The sequence below is a fragment of the Phyllostomus hastatus genome, unplaced genomic scaffold (genome assembly GCF_019186645.2).
Source record: "Phyllostomus hastatus isolate PE091 unplaced genomic scaffold, TTU_PhHast_1.1 phas_scaffold_78, whole genome shotgun sequence".
In the NCBI taxonomy this organism is placed as follows: domain Eukaryota; kingdom Metazoa; phylum Chordata; class Mammalia; order Chiroptera; family Phyllostomidae; genus Phyllostomus; species Phyllostomus hastatus.
Genome location: NW_025334041.1, coordinates 38,086,254 through 38,103,575, shown reverse-complemented (window position 1 = coordinate 38,103,575; position 17,322 = coordinate 38,086,254). Strand labels below are relative to the sequence as shown.

At 33.8% G+C, this 17,322-nt stretch overlaps 1 protein-coding gene across 1 annotated transcript in view; it reads right to left on the bottom strand.

The window, feature by feature from the left end:
• SEMA3A (semaphorin 3A) overlaps positions 1-17,322 on the bottom strand; it is a 205,977-nt gene that overhangs the window by 12,356 nt on the left and 176,299 nt on the right. Inside the window, exons 13-15 of the mRNA XM_045828814.1 lie at positions 12,327-12,368; positions 6,640-6,797; positions 3,107-3,174 (exon numbers count right to left, since the gene is read on the bottom strand). Of these exons, the coding sequence (XP_045684770.1) occupies positions 3,107-3,174; positions 6,640-6,797; positions 12,327-12,368 (268 nt within the window). The remainder of the gene's footprint in view (positions 1-3,106; positions 3,175-6,639; positions 6,798-12,326; positions 12,369-17,322) is intronic.

Below are 17,322 nucleotides of genomic sequence, written 5' to 3'. Positions count from 1 at the left end.
AAGGGTTTCATCAAGAGTAAGATTCCTTCCACTTAATTCTGAATTATTTTATGTAGTCTCTCTATTAAAACCTCAGGATACGTGAAATATGGAGTGTTACAAAATATGTTTACCATTACAGCTGGAACTGATTGTCCTGAAGTGTATAATTTGGCTTCAAGTTGCTTAGCAGCTTTCTGTGAAAACATCTCATGTCTTTATGTTTCCATATGAGCACAGATATTTTATTCCATGTGCAATGTGACATTAGCAAGACAACACACATGACATAAGAGGGCTGAGCTCTGGACTTCTGCCCATTTTACTTTAAGTATTGACAGCACCCATTCCAAAATAGTTCACTGATCCCCAGTGGTAAGCCTCAGCCTGGCCAGATGGGTATGTCTGACTTAGTTTCTAAACATTTAAAATTTACTATAAACTTTGATGTCTAGTTTTTTATGTTTGGTCAATTATCAAACAAGCAGACGAGGAATAAAGAGGCCTTCAGAAAAGAAATGCTTCACTGCTGCAGAGCCATTCAGAGTACTTTACCATTTCCTCCTGAGTGTCACAAGCATCTCCTTAGGACTGTTCACACACACACACACACACACCCAGTAACACCGAACCACAGCGGTTCCTTCTCCTCTCTACAGTGTTCATTCTGATAGAAGTCAGCAAGAACTTGATTCATGTTCATTTTACTTTGTGTAACTAAGCAACTTCATATTACCAATTTTTACAGGCTTTTACTAATCTGATTTCAAGAAAACACCACTTTAAAGTCTGAAGCTCTCTCAGGCTTAGTCAATCAACAGTCAACAATGATAATTTATTCAGTTTCACTTAAAAAAATAAATAGGTTTTTGGTCAGCTTCTCCTTGTATATACACTCATGATTCCAGAATATATGTAACTAAAAAATACCAACTGGGGCTAATAAGGGCCTGGATTGCTAAAAAAAAAGTGGCTGTATCAGTAAAATATTGCATTAAACACTCTATTGCATTAAAATTGTGAAATGTCATATTGTATTATACTAAAAATTGATTATTAGTAAAATATAAACATATACATATTTATATGTAAAATTCCCTACCAATCTTCAAAGTATAGCATGATATCCTACATATAGTGGTGTATAATAATTATTTATTAGCTAATTGATTGACTGATGATATTTCTTAAGATATCCCAATTCTAATTATGATGATATCAATAACAACATATGACTTAAAAATATTTACAAAAAGGAATAGATGTTATTTCAAATTTCTACTGTAAAAACAAAACAATTATTAGCTATACTGCAGCTTGAAATTTTTAGATGATTCATTTAACAAATATTTATTAAATATCTATGTGATATTTATTACCATGATATTCATGATATTGTATCTGTTATAGCCCTCAAGTTATAAGAAAAAACAATATAACAAGATCCATACTCATATGGACATTAAAGTCTGATTAAAAATGAGCTCTATTATATCATCTTATTTCTTAGCTTCTTCATAGCTCAGGAAATAGATTCTTTAATACAGTGAATTAATAATTGATAAGACTATATAGCATAAACATGCTTATCATAATTCAACATTTTTACATGAAACAGATGAACAGAATAGTGAATGTTAACAACATTTGAAAATTTAAAGACTGTAAGTCAATAAGGTACTATATCTGTACAAGGACAAAAATGTATAACATCTGCTCTAATGCAGTGGCATTTTTTTTCTTTATAATAAGAACAATAATAGATAAGAAAGTCCTTAGCAAGAAAATTTCCAAGCATAACAGATCTAAAATACAGGCTGAATTTGTGACTACCTGTCTTCTGATATTGGCATCTTCCAAACAACCCTGTGATTGGTCACGAATCAGACAGTGGTATATACAGGATACCTACCAGAGGATGTGGCCTTCAGAAGAGCAGCTAGATTGTAGAATACATGCGTGCCACTCTGTGGAATACAAGAGTGCCACTTGTGCAGTGTGTTTTCTTTTGTAACACTCATGAAACATGAATATTCTACATTCAGAATTAGTAGAGCAAATCCAAGTTAACTGATGAAAATATTAGACCTTCCTTTACAATTAATGTAAAAGGTATCAAAAAGTTAATAGGATAATTATGCTCAATTACATTTAAAATGCTTACATTTTACATTTTGGCTCTTTTTAACTATGAATTATTCATTAATAGTGATGTCATTGATCAGTTTCCCCAGCAGAGGGAAGCAGAGTTTCATCATTATTTTTGTAAAGGGTTGAAGCACAGGAGTAAATATACTACAATTTTACTCCATTTTAAATGAAGATTGTTGGTATTTCAGCATTAAAGAAGCATTTTAACATTAAGTAGGCCTTGACATTTTTAGCAGGCATAAAATGAACTTAGTCTAAAATCCCCAGTTCAAGAGAATATCATACTAGTAAATTAGCATGAAGACATTGGACTTATCTTCTACTTGACTAGGATAGCCAATAACAATATATTGGGTCTATGTCACCAGCATATTGATGAATACTTTGTATGACATTTAAGAAATACACTTTCTGCCCCAGTTGATGCAGCTAAGTGGATTGAGCATGGGCCTGCGAACCAAAGGATCACCAGTTCAATTCCCAGTCAGGTCACATGCCTGGGTTGCAGGCCAGGTGCCCAGTAGGAGGCACATGAGAGGCAACCACTCACTGATGTTTCTCTCCCTCTCTTTCTCCCTTTCTTCCCTTCTCTCTAAAAATAAATAAATAAAGTCTTTAAAAAATACACCTTCTTCTTTAGTATATTTACACATATATATTTGCCTATTACTCTCAGGTTGCTACTATATATGAAAGCATGTACTTAAACTGGGTTTTTTTTTGTTAATATTAGAAAATTGAGCTTTAAGTCTCATAAGGGTTCAAAGTCTTTACTTTATCATACCTGTAGTAATAAGACCTAATTCATTTCTTTGTGTTCTTTAGAATTTTCTTTCTCTTTGATTTTCTTTCTTTTTAGCTGTGTTTCTATGAGTATTCTGGGAGTGGTGTATACCCTGCCTGTGTGTGGATATTCATTATTTCTTGTGATTTTATCCTGGTGGTAGCAGGTTAAAAGATGAAAAATGTAACTTACCATGGTGTTGTAAGTCTGAACAGTGAGTTAGTGGGTCTCCATTTCTTATATCTTGTCGTCTTGTGCGTCTAAAACAATTCATTTAAAAGGTATTATTGTATCTCTAGTCCCTCTTGGGAATTTGTCATAAGAATTAATATGAATCAAAAAGCAAAGACTCTCAGAGTATATCGAAAGAGATCACCTATGTCTAACTAAAAGATTTTTTAGGAGCAGTTTATTTCACCTGTGAGGGCAGTCTCTAAGGTGATCGAAATGACAAGTGGTATGCAAATGTATTAACAATGCATTAGAAGTCTTCCAAAGACCTCGGTAATAGAAAATTAATGTTTTGTTTTGTTTTGTTTTGCTACTGGATATGAATCAGTAAAAATTGAACATTTAGAAACTCCTAAATTTTTAACATCTTAAATTTTGATTCCCAGCAAAAATCACAAAATATAGAATAGCAATCCATTTCTTCTTAAACAGGTAAATGGTTTTCTTTTTTCTTATGACTAATGAGGGAGTAAGCTTGAAAATTAAAATTCACATGAATGTTCTCATTCTCTTAACATAATATACATAGTTTCTTAAATTGACTTTTGTTAAGTTTAAAAGTATTAAGACTATCAATTCCATTGTTAAATTAGCTTAAAGTTTTCTTTTATGGTTGCTATTATCAACCTTTTTAAAACAAAATATTTCTTTTAAGATCACAGGGCTGTGACTGAAAATTGATTTACTTATTCAGTGAATAGAAGAAGAAATTCAAGAACAAATATTGAGGACAAGGCCTCCTGTCAGAGTCAGGTAAGAGAGAAGACAATGAACTTACCTCTAAAAGAAATGCCAAATTTGCTATAAAGATCTAAATGAGTTTCTCCTTCCTTCTACTGCTCAGATTATGTTAGTGGTGGTATATTCTGGGTGTTCTGCCTGCACTTAGCTAATGACTGACCAGGAAGAAGGAGGTTGTCTCTAGCCATTGTGGTGCAAACAAGATATATAGTTTCAGAAAGAGGCTGAAATGGAGATTGGCCATGTGTAACAGACTGGAAGAGATTGAGGACACTTGTCCAACTGTTTTCTGCATCTGTTTTAGTGGGTATTGTCTTTCTGCAAAGTTAGTTACTGTCCATGAAAAGAGCTCTCACAAAGGCAACTGAGAACTGCAAACATGGAATTTGTTACTGTATTCATAAATTTAGATGTCCAAAGTATTTATAGATTCCTATTTGTAGAATTGGTGAGACTGTCAACAGATGTTGCACATTTCAAAATTGAGCCAACAAGAGAACTTGTGAAACATGAACCACAAACACTTGGGAAGGCATTTTTTTACTGCATTTTAAGCTTTGAAAAATGCCATTACAAAGGATATATAAATATGAGGTCTCTAAACATCCTTTTCAAAGACACATGAAACTGGATTAAGTAAAATCTGCAAAGCACAACAAAATTTTTTAATAATAATTCCTTCAATCATGGATCGTAGGTATGCAATAAACACATTTCAAGTATATAATAATACACAGCTTTTTAACATATGATAGCTGTAGTTATGTTTTTAATCCTTCGTATTAAAATTAGCTTAAAATTAGAATGGAGTATTACTAAATTAGGCAATGTGATACACTCACACATAGAAAGGAAATAGTATTCAATTTTAGTTCAAACATGAATTCACACTTTTTGAATAACAGTGAAAGTCTCATAGAACTAACTGATTTAAAGAACCACAAAATTTTAATCAAATATTTAATTTGATTGCTATAAAATTGCACATTTTTATTTATTAAACTATCCATAGTTTCTTTAATCAATAGCACATTATCTCCACACTGACTTTTTGTTTTAAATATAAACTTCCAATTAAATCAATAGGTGTATATAAATGATACAAACATGTCATCTCAATTCTGAATGTTAAAGGCTTAAGAAAATTTTATTTATTAAATAGAATAGCCTAACACTAAATTTTCATTCAACATTATTAGCAAGAAAACTATATAGGTTTGAATTCATGTGGACTGACTATATGGCAAAGTTATTGATGATTTACCACTACATGTCAATATTATCTAGAGTGTATAATCAACAGAGTTTAGTAGATATTAGGGTTATTTTTCCCTTAATATTTCCCAACATTAAAAATAAAACAAATATTGTAAAATACACCTCACTAGCAATGAAAAATATCTATGCTATAGCTTCTTATAGAACATGAAATATGATAATAAAATTTATTTCTCCTAAAGTGCAGTTGCTTAATAATGCCAATTTCTAGCTTATATTTCAATAATTTTATGTGCATAAGTTTATGTGCACTGTTAGCCTTTAGGTTTTTATTAGCATGATATTGTATATTACTTTCATCTATCATTCCTTGTTTTTTAAACAGTGGTAAATATCAACAGAGAAAGGCAGCTATAAATGGTAGAGAACATGTTGAGATAATGATTTTGTAAAAGTAAGAAAAAAATTAAAGCAAAAGTAAAGCAAGTTAGTATACAACTTTCAGATTGTGCTGAGTTTCCTGAAGTATAGCTGAGACTCCTTAATATAACACTATATACAAATGCTCAAATCACTAATTCATTAGTGCTGTTCCTAATACATTTAACCTGCCAGATAGTGACTTACAGTTACATTATATGTAAATATATTTTAAAAATAACTTCTAGGCATACTTTATCAGTTTTCATTCAAGCATGACCTAAAAATATTTTAATTAGTATTATCAAGAGTATACTTCAAATATTTGTATATAATATATATATATACAGATTGAGAAATAGAGGTATTTTTAATGCAGTTTTATATTTGAAATTCAAACACTGCAAATACATGACAATACTATGATAATATAGTAGCCTTTATATTTGGGGGTGATCAAAAAAAGACATATTTGGTCAAATGAAGATGTAAAGTTAATCAACACTGTATAAAAACATGATACCTTCAAGCCTAGAAACAATTCTTTTAAATTTTTTATAATTGAGCCCTTGTGTACTCTTGAAGGCTCTAAAGGTAAGTAAATTCTTTCCTCTGAAAATTTGCTGTTCACCCAAGAACATGGATTGCCATATTAAAATTTAGAGCCAGGGTGAAATATTGCTGGATAAAAACTGAAGAAGTTTTCTTTTCTTTTTGACAAAAGAGCGCATTTTTGTCAAAAAGTACAAGGCTCAGCCTAGATTCTGTCTGTGACTTTTACTCTCAGTTTTCTCCTGTGTAAAGTGAAGCTGCAAAACTTTGTAATTTCCAAGTATAAACATTCAATGATATTATTGTGATGTTTTAGATTTCCCTCAGTAATTTATTAAAAGTATCTGTCCCATTACATTTGTCCCATATATGATAGGACCCAACTACCCTATTACACATTTTTTTCTGATGGTTTTGGGTTTTGACTATTTAGGGAAAATATCTAAACCTCTTTTTATTCATCGAAAAAATTTGGTACACTTATGTGAAGAAAGCTGTTTCAAAAATAGAATCAGGTACAATAAATAGCAAGCATTTGTGTTTATTCTTAATGTCTTTCCCACCTCTTTGCAGTAGGAAAGTAGCGAGAGCAGGAAGAGCCGTCCCAGGCGCAGTAGGGGTCTCGGGCTAGGCAGCACTCCGCGCAGGCTTTCCCGTAAACATCGCATCGGTGCAGAGGCAGCTGGGCCACCCCCACCACGGAACCAATATAGAGCTGTTGCTGCAGAAAGAGTTTGCCGTTACAGGAAAAACTATCTTGTTTTTCAAATCTCTTCTCTCTTAGTAAAGTTTATATATATCTTATCAATGATAAATTTATACTTGTACATCTAAAAAATCTTGTTATTGTTAGTCTCTTCAAAGGCCTGACAGATAATGTGACAACTTAAAATGGGCAAGATGAAAATTCAAATATTTGACTGAAACAGGTATAGTTTATAAGTGTAAAACCAAGGAAGATAATGAAGGTAGTAATAAGTACCATATATGTCAATTACACTTAAATTAAAAAAATTAAAAACAGTAAGACACTGAGCAATGTAATGTTCAAACTTTTAGGTTTTTTGTTCTTAATACTTGTTTGTTTTGACTTCTACTGTTCATGATTCTGAGTAAGCAGGTTACTTGCTGTGAGTTCCTGAGGCAGGGATCATTTGCTTCTGACTCTTGGCTGCCTTACTATACACTGCCTACCGTGTAGTTTCAGGGCTTGTGTCTGTGAGTTGTTCTGCCCAACACCAACTGTGTTGTTCTTGCACTACCTCCAGGAAGACTACTTGAAACAAAACCACTAACTTCTCATTCGAAAGGTCATCAAAGAGGGAGATCAAGTGTATGCTGGCTGGTGCAGTAGACTTAAACCAAAAGCTCAGGCATTATGAAACAGTGCTGTAATGGACATCAGAATACCTGCATTTTAGGTCTTGCCCTACATTAACTTTATGTTTGATCTTGAGCCAGTCACATAATATTTCTAAGACTTACCCACAAAATGGGTATGTTTAATTAAACTTTTAAAGTATGCATCCAGATAAAATGTTCTACAATGCCATTGTCCTCAGTTTGTTTGGAGTTACCCAATAAGGCAGATACAGGGGGGAAAACTTTCCAGTAGCAACTAATTCAGGGTTTCAGTACAGTGTAAAAAATGTCTTTAACAAAGTTGAGCAAAGCTAGCATATCAGCTGCAAATTTTTCTAAACACGACATGAAATATAAATATAATTATTTTTGTTTATTCATATTTACTGTAATTAGTGTCATAGCTCCTCTTTCTTGCACTACAAGCTTGAATAAAAACTGTGTAAATACTGTCCTGACCAGAGTGGCTCAGGTGGTTGGGCATTGCCCTGCAAAGTGAAAGGTTGCTGGTTTGATTCGCAGTCGAGGCACATGCCTGGGTTATGGGCCAAGTCCCCAGTTGGGGGTGTGTGAAAGGCAACCGATCTATGTTTCTCATATTCTCTTTCTCCCACCTTTCCTCTCAATCAATCAATCAATCAATCAGTATTTTTAAAAAATCTTTGTAAATACTGAAACGTGTAACAGTTTACATGGAAAAGATCTTAAAAGTGTATTTTAATTTCTCAACAATATAAGTAAAAATAAGTTACAGAAAAGATGGTCTCTGAGCCATGAGTGCTCTTTTATGTGTTAAAAATTGCCTGAGCATCAGCAATGGATATTAATACAATTGTATTTCCAAAAGACTTTCAAAGATAGACTACATATATGAATCAAGTTGAATAAACTGAAGTATCTATTAAAATTAAATTATTAAGGTTATAAGGACTACTTATATAGAAAGTAATTCTGTGCTTCAAGCTAACCAACTAACTTTTATCTTAATACAAGAAAGGGAACTTAGGGGAAAGAAGTAACACAATAAAAAATAAACCACTGTAGAAGCAGTTATCCTGATAAATGTTGCTCATTCCATTCAAGTAAGTGAAAACTATAGTATATCATATTTTAGTAGACTATAGAGCATATACTATAGCTGATCAAATTTTTATAGTACTCATATTTTACTACTATATATTGAAAGATGACACAGGCCATGGCAAGTTAAGAAATGATAAAGTCCCTGGGAGGAAAAGATGAAGTATTGTCTCTCAGTTTTTTGTTGAGAGACAATTAGATTAAATTGTATCTTTCTTAAAGCATTGTTACAGGGTGCAGCCAAAAGGGGGGATCCCAAATAGGCATTTGAAATGGGGTCCAGAACTCAAGGTGTCCAGGAGATTTTAAGCTGTCTTTACCCCTTCCCCCACAGGTGTGAGTTGGGAGAAGGGGCACACAGAGCAAGAACATACAGGGCAGCTTTGCAGCTAATTCATGGCATGGTCATTTAGCCTACCTATAACCTTTGGCTGGTCACTTAGATATGCTAAATAGCTATGGCCAGGCACAAGGCCAGGGGGATGGAAAGGGATCTCCCCCCAAGATGGGACTGGGGGGCAGGTCCCCCGAGTTACAGCGCCTGCGTGGGAGCTCAGAGAAGATTGGCTCCAGGACATGGGGTCACACCTGCCCAGACTCACGATGGTGACCAGAAAAGCTGGAGAAGACAGCAGATTGAGGGCAAGTGTGCCCAAGTGTAGAAGGAGTCGGAAATGGGGCTGCAGAGGAAGATTGGCTAGGGGATTTAAACCCAGACACGGCAGCCATTTAAGAGAGAACCACGTGGCCTGGACAGAGTGGGGACTCTTCCTTCCTGTAGCCCTGAGAGGGGGAACCACGTGGCCTTGACAGAGTGGAGACTCCTGCAGCCCTGAGAGAGAGAACCACACGGCCTTGACAGAGTGGGGACCCCCGCAGCTTTAGAAGGGGGAACCACCACCTGGTTTTAGCAGAGATCTTGGCGACTCCCCGGAGGGTGCCGGGAACCCAGGGAGGTCTCCCAGTCGAGATGGAGTACTAACTGGGAATAACCAGAGGACTGCCTGAGCCATGGACTTCTATTTCCTTTCCTGAGATACGGTACTCTGGACTGGGCAAAGGGGGAAGGAAGGAAGGAAGGACTGTGTCTGTTTGTGGGTGTTTTAAGGGACTTTAGGATTTTTGATAAAGACATTAGGTCACTACTTTAAGTTTGTATAGCATTAAATAAACATTTCCTTTCCTTTTCACAAATCTCTGGCATTGAGAGATGTCTTTCCTCTGGCAGTGGACGTGACGGACCTGGGGGCTTTTTTTTTCAATAATAGTATATTGTCCCAGGCCCCCCTTGTTTGTTCTGTAACAGCATCTACAGTATGCATTAACAGTTGACCATAATTTGAAAAATATTCACAGGAAACTTAATTAATGGGAGAAACTTCCCCTGCTCTTATCCTTTATTTCTCTCTTTCAAAAAGCATCATTTAAAAAATAAACTTAGACTGTAGAGAAAGCAATCTCAATGTTAATTATTTAAAATGGGGTAGCAATATCCTGAAGTGCAGTTGGCATTGGAAAATATGGACATGCTGAACCATATATTGGGGTCATTACTGTTTAAAAAGCTATTGATCAAGTTTGTCATTCCTAATAAAAAAAATCTCTATGTCCAATAGCTTTTAAGAAACATGAGCAAAATTCATAGTTATGTTTTTAAAAATATGACAATTGAGTAGAAAAAGAGTTGCTATTATCTAATATTTAAATCTGTAATATCCCTTTAATAGAAAAATAGAGAAATAATACACAGGAAGAATATAAACTCCCAAATATGGCAACTGAAATTATTGTAATGAAAACCTAGGGTTTATGAAATGCCAAAAATTAAATACAATCCAATAGCTAACTTATATTTTCCAATTATTCTGTGGTACTGTTAGTGATTTGCAAAACTGACTATGCTGTCTAAATGAAATACCAGGGAGGTTTGCAGGCACCATTGAGCATAATCCAGTTGCTAGCGAGTGACCTGATGTGCTTTTTCTGCCTAATTTAACATCACCATAGGCTTTCTCACTATCCTCCTTAACAAGTTGCAGGTCATAAAGCAGGAGATGAGTCTATTTATCCAGAAAATTAGTTGCAACACTGCTTATCCTTCTTGAAACTATTGCCTCACTTTTCAAATTTCCATGAGCAATGAAGAAATTGAGTCACATCTACATGAAATGAAGCTTCCACTATTTGAAAATAAAGCCTAGAGACACTGTCTTCTATTTTGGTATTTTAAATGTATATACTGTATTTTTTTGTGAGAAGTATTAAATTTACTAGTCAATTCCTAAGATAGCTTTATATCTGTTTAATCTTTTCTTAAAGATTTTATTTATTTTTAGAGAGAGGGGAAGGGAGGGAGAAAGAGAGGAAAAGAAACATCACTGTGTGGTTGTCTTGTGTGTGTCCCCTACTGGCGACCTGGCTTGCAACCCAGGCATGTGCCCTGACTGGGAATCAAACCAGTGTCCCTTTGGTTTGCAGGCCAGCACTCAATCCACTGAGCCACACCAGCCAGGACAGCTTTAACATTTTTTTAAACAGAAAAAAATATTTTACAATACTTGATAGGTATAATGTAATTAAGACTAGTGATGAAACCCAGCACAAAATAAATAACACATCATTACAAGAGAGAGTATCCCAGTCTCACTTCCATCTTGGAAATCCTCATATTTTCTTGCCAACAGTTGATAATTTTTAGATTATAAAAACAGGTGAACACATACTTATGAAGTGTAGGATAATAGTATCAGGTCTGTAATATCTGCACTCTGAGTTTCTGTAAATATCTTGGAGTTATCAACCTATTTTGACATGTATGTGTGGAAAGAATATACACTGAGTTGTACTGGCATAGTATTTCAGTGTCTTGTACAACGGGTAATGCACGGTCAGAGATAAGATTAGCTAAATGATTCTCCTATTAAACAATTTTGTATTTGTAAGTGCTCACTGCAGTGAGTGAGGGGCACCCTACCATACTCTGTTTTATTTCCTATAGGGTTATTTAATAATTAATTATTAATTCAACTTAATATCAAATCTTTTTGAAAAATATAGTTACCAGTTATATATTGGATAGAATGGTCAGATGACATTTATGAGGAAAAGACACATTTCTTAGAAGTTAAAATTATATTTGTTTTGTACATGTCATTTAGCAGTTAGAAGTCATTTGTTTTTGAGTGTCTTGCCAAAGGATTAATTCATTGTGAATGGACAGACTATTAACATGCCATCCATAACCTATGAATTCATGGAGTAGAATGACATCATTTGGCTATGACCATTTTTCTGCTTTCTATGCGTATTTAGCCAAACTAAATGTTTTTTCTAGAATATAATACTACTGAAAGAGTAAAATTACCTTTAAAGTCAAATTCTCCAAACACATATAATATGGTACATAATTTTATTAGTCTATAAAATGTATTTTGATTATACATGCAAATGAAATTATAGACTTATATTCTGAAATATTCATAGCTGTTAATTTTAAAGGACAGAGAGATGAAAATAATTATTGAGTAAATTATATTACAATGACTAAAAATGTTATAAATGAAAATTTACAACAAATAATAATCCAAGAAATATTTTTATAGAACATACATGAAATTGGTCAAAATGTGGGGCCAATGAAAATATCTTTAATTTTATTTTACTAGCGTGTTGTAAGACCATTCTTTTCTCTTTGTTTGAACAATTGTTAATAAATCTGTAAAATTTGATGGATCATAAAATATTTACTTATTTGAAACACAAAATTAACAAAATGTAGAATACTGATTTAAATACATAATGAAAGTACCTGTTTAGTGGAAAGCTCCATTGCTGAAATAGTAGTTGGTTCCTAAAGAAGAAAAAGAAAATGTAAACCTTTGGTCAATTATAAAGTCATTAATTAATTAACATGGAACAGAAATATTAGTTGTCAGGAAACATCAGTGCTCTAAGAAGCAACATAATTGGGAAATAAGACACATGAAAGAAATTGCTTAGAAAAGTATTAAATGTGTAGAATAGACAATAAGAGTGTGTTAATATCCCCCAGGCAGAGACTATTAAGAACACAGCTGTAGTTGATCAAGTTGGGTTTATTGTTCATTGCAAAAAGGGAGACCATGGTACTGCTCAGTAAGTGTTGGAAAAGACTTACATCTTTTGGGCTTGTGTTAGGTGATTTAATAGAGGGTTCAAGGAAGTGAGGGTTCACTCTGCATTAGAAGCTATCAAAAAGCAGAGATAATTCTATAATTAGATATCTATATCAATCTTACATAGAAGGAGGGAAGAACAGAGTGAAGATAAAGCAGTGGCTGGAAAAAAGTAACAATCACTCATCTAGGTATGATAGGTGGATTTGGTTACTTTTTATGGTTTGGGCAATGTTTATGTTCTTATCTGTGTTCTGACATAATTACAGAAAGGCCTTGCATTTCTCTTGACCCATCATGGTTTCAGAGTGAACATCTCTGATGTTGGCCTTCTGTGAAAGTGTGTATCTTTTTCTGGCAAACACTGTGGCCTGCAGAGTGGCAGGCCAACTCCTAATAACACCAATGAAGAGTTGATAGCATTAGGCTAGTTTCCAGCCTTTGAGGACTGTGTGGGCTTAGTTGGGATGAAAACACTGTTATATGTTCTACTGAAGCCTATCATGAACACACAGAGTTAGCAATAATAAATACTGTTCTTTGATGAATTCAGACTACCAAAATGCTGTTCACCTGAACTCATTAGCCTATTCCTCTTAGTTCATTGAACTATGCTCTACCATATCTTTCACCAATGACAAATAACACCAAGGAGATTTCTTAGGGGTTTCGGAGGTCACTAATGAGAATGAGGCTTAGGTAAGAAAAATAATCTTAAATGGCATTTCTTTATAGGTGGCTGAATCTGAGCCTTAAAGTGTAAAAAGCTAGACTCTGGTTCCAAACTCTATGTATTTAGATAGTAACTCAAACCTGGACAGAAGTGTGATATTAGAGCTACATAATCTCTTTGTAAGTCAGTTTTCTCATCTAAGTAATAAGTATGATGGTACCATCCTCAGGATGGTTGAAAAGATTGAGTTAATAAATATAAAGCACTTTTGCAAATGTGCTTGTTCTCTCTTTTTGCAAGTGCGCGTGCACGCACACACACACACATACCCATATCCTTTTCTTGCTTTAGTTTTTCTCTTTAGTGCTTATCATTACCTAGAAGTATATGCATATAATTTATCTTGTGTCTTATGAGTTTCCCCCAATGTCCCAGAGCAGAGTCTCAAGTATGCTTTTATCTACAGATGGAGAGCAAGAGTAAGGAACTAAGAATTGAGAGGAAGGAGGAAAAGTCAGTAAAAGGATATGTCATTGAAGTCACCACTGAAGGAAAATCTGAGAATAGAGGGCAATGACTGCCAAAACCGTCCACGGAGGTTTGTACCAGGAAAAGTATTCATTCATTCCATTACTCAGTGGGTGCCCACAGGGATGTTAAATCTCCTATCCTACCAGTTGTGACTCTTGTTTGCCCTTTTGCCTGCTGTCAGAAAGTGAAAGACACACAGCGGGAATTAAGGCAGGCTGATAGGATATGAGGAGGGGCCAAGTTTAGGACAGGTATTATTTCTATTTTCACTGCCATATCCCTAGCACCTGGGACTGTTCCTGGCATTTAGAGATTCTCCATCAGTATCTGCTGAATGAATGAATGCAGCAGTAAATTAATGAATGAATCCTTTACCAATTTTCTCCTTTCTCTCCTATCTCTTCTACTTTGCCCAGTATATTCTGATCCTTCCACTGAATTCATATATGAGATAAAGGCACCTATCATTTTAAAAGTCCTTAATCCTTCAAGCTTAGCTGGAAATTCTTTGAATCTATTATATTTAGACTCACTGTTTTTATTTGTTCATTTCCCATTTAGTGCCATTCATCCCTCGGCCCACTGAGTTTAACCCTTAACAAGAGAGGTTGGCTACCAACATCAGAGGCAGAAATCACCAAAGCGCTGTATTGCTGAGTGGACAAATTCAAGTCTATATTATTTCTGGACTTTGTTTTATATGGCACTATTGACCACTTATTTCTTCTTGACTGCTTCCTATATTAAATTTCTGTATGCCTTGGAACTCTTTATTGATTCTTTATTGTTAGCTTTTTTTGAGAGTCTTTTCAGGCTTTAGCTGTTCCTCACATGTTAGCTTTCCTTTGCTGAATCCTGTCTACTCTCCTTTGGATGCCACATTCTTTCCTGGAGAGCTCATACACTCTTGTGGTTTAACTTACCCCACTATGTGCTGCAAAATTGCACATTTCCACTTCAAATTGTGAGCTAATTGCAAGATTTTCTTAACAAATTTAAGATAATCTGCTTGAAACAAATTAGAAAAATAATGTAGCATGCAATTTAACTTAATTGGGAGATTTGTATATAATAAATTATATAATATTAATATAGAGATTTTCCATAGTTCCCCATTTTCATAGTTTAAATTAATAACATTTAAAATGTTTTGTAGGAATTATAGCCCATAAAGACAACTATGATAAGAGGAATCTCTATCAATTTTCTCTATGAAGAGATACAATCTTTAGAATTTAGTAGCATCAAATCACAAAGATCAGGGGACAATTCTTCAATGATTTTTACCTTAAAAGACAAAGATGACTATTTTATTTAGTTTTATATAATATTGGAATCAATGAACCTAAATAGAGAATTTAGAAGAATTAGGAAATTTTCCATAGCAATTTCTTCCAATCCAAGAATTTTATATGAGAAATGATTAGGTTATTATGTAAGTAGTGAACTTCAAGCAAGCTTTCATAAGGTGTATTTTATAGTCAAGGTGTAAGGAAAGTGCCTCTTAGAGAATTATTAACAGCTTATTATAACTGAAGTTATATGTATCTAAGTTCTTTGAAGAACTTAAGTGAAACTATTTAAAAGGGAAACTGATTAACATTCATACATTTCATCATCATTTAATTAAATATCTACAAGGTAGATGAAAATGAATTAATTACTTCATACATAAATTGTAAAACAAAACTAACCCCAATCCATGCCAGACTCACATTATGTCACATTATGATTTCAACATTCTTAAATTAAGATCTTAGAATCCCTTAATTAAAAGAACCTTATTTATTTTTTAGACTAGAAAATTAATTACAGTTTGGAATGAAAGGTATACTATATACTACCTGTGGTTGAGTTAATAGGTAATATATTAAGATGACATACATTTAAAGAAGCTATGTATTTTTCTGAGAAATAACTGATGGTAAATATAATTTCCATTTAAAGCAGATATAACTTTATAAGCATTTTTTTCACACAAACAGATTCACTTGCAAATACAATTGGTATTTAAGCAATTAGCATCTTTTCAAGATTTTCTATGATTCTAATTTATTATATTTTTTCAGATATTTTAACCTAAACCTTTTTAAACTTTTGTACTTATGTAGCTTTTCAACCTGCTGAACCTAAGACAATCCAACGCTGCTGCTCTCTGGAGGCTAGGCACATGGCGCTCCTTTAGAATGAGTTCATGGTCTAGGTTTCAGAAAGCATCAATTTTGCCTTATATTTGAATGAAAATTAAACTCTTTCATTTACTTGCTCTGCTGTCATGGAATATTGCATAAATTTGGTTTAAAGTGTCTGTGTTATTGAAGTAACTACCTTGCAATGCCTTGCTGTCAATAGGACTATAAAACCCATCATACTAAATGCACTGCAACTTGATGTAAATACTCCACTGTCTCAAAAGTAAAATGCGATTTGGACTGGAAACAAAATCCTGCATGGAGAAAAGTAAAAATCAACACATGTCTGACTTTTACATCCCTTTAATATTTTAACAAGATATATATGTGGAATTTTCAAGCATTTTAAAGGAGACTTTTATTTGAATAACTAGTTAACAATAGCTATCATTTACTAGTAATTTTAATTAAAAACAGTCAAAAATTATGAACTGAAGAAATTGAGGATCAACTGATTGTACCCAATATGTTTAGGATCACATAGTAAATATGATTCAAGTATTAATTTATGATTATAATAATATTTGAATTAAGTTTATCTTAGTATGTTAGTACCATTTTGAACATATAATGGCAATTTAAAGTCATTTCTAGACTCCTGTAACAATGCCAATTTTATTTCACTTCTTATTACCTATTAAAATTTTACTCTAAAGTGGAAATTTTTACTACAGGGGAATATTTTTTCCTATATTCTGATTGGGATTTGATTTCACTCAAATAAAAGTATCTTGGATATAACCTAAGCCACTGGAATGTTCTGTGAATAGCCAGGGTGTTTTCCTAAAACCAACCTCAAGATGGTAATGGACATAGCACTGGCTCTAATTCAGGATTTTATATGAGATTTGGTTATTCAGTTCAGCAAGGGTACATAATGAACATGGTCTACTGGAGATAATATGGTAAAATTAACTGGTTGGTTGATATTAAATGTCTTTCTTTTTAAAATCCAAAAGTGTCAGATACTTCCATTGATCCTAAATGTGTTCCTTGTCTATTTACCTGGTCACACTACCCTAATGCTCAAGTTAACACTTTAAATAAATCTTTAAAATTTATTTTTAGAGAGGTAAAGGAAGGGAGAAAGAGAGGGAGAGAACCATCAATGTGTGGTTGGCTCTCGCACACTCTCTACTGGGGACTGGACTGCACCCCAGGAATGTGCCCTGACTGGGAATCGAATAGGCAACCCTTTGATTCACAGGCTGGCACTCAATCCACTGAGCCATACCAGCCAGAACAGATTAACAC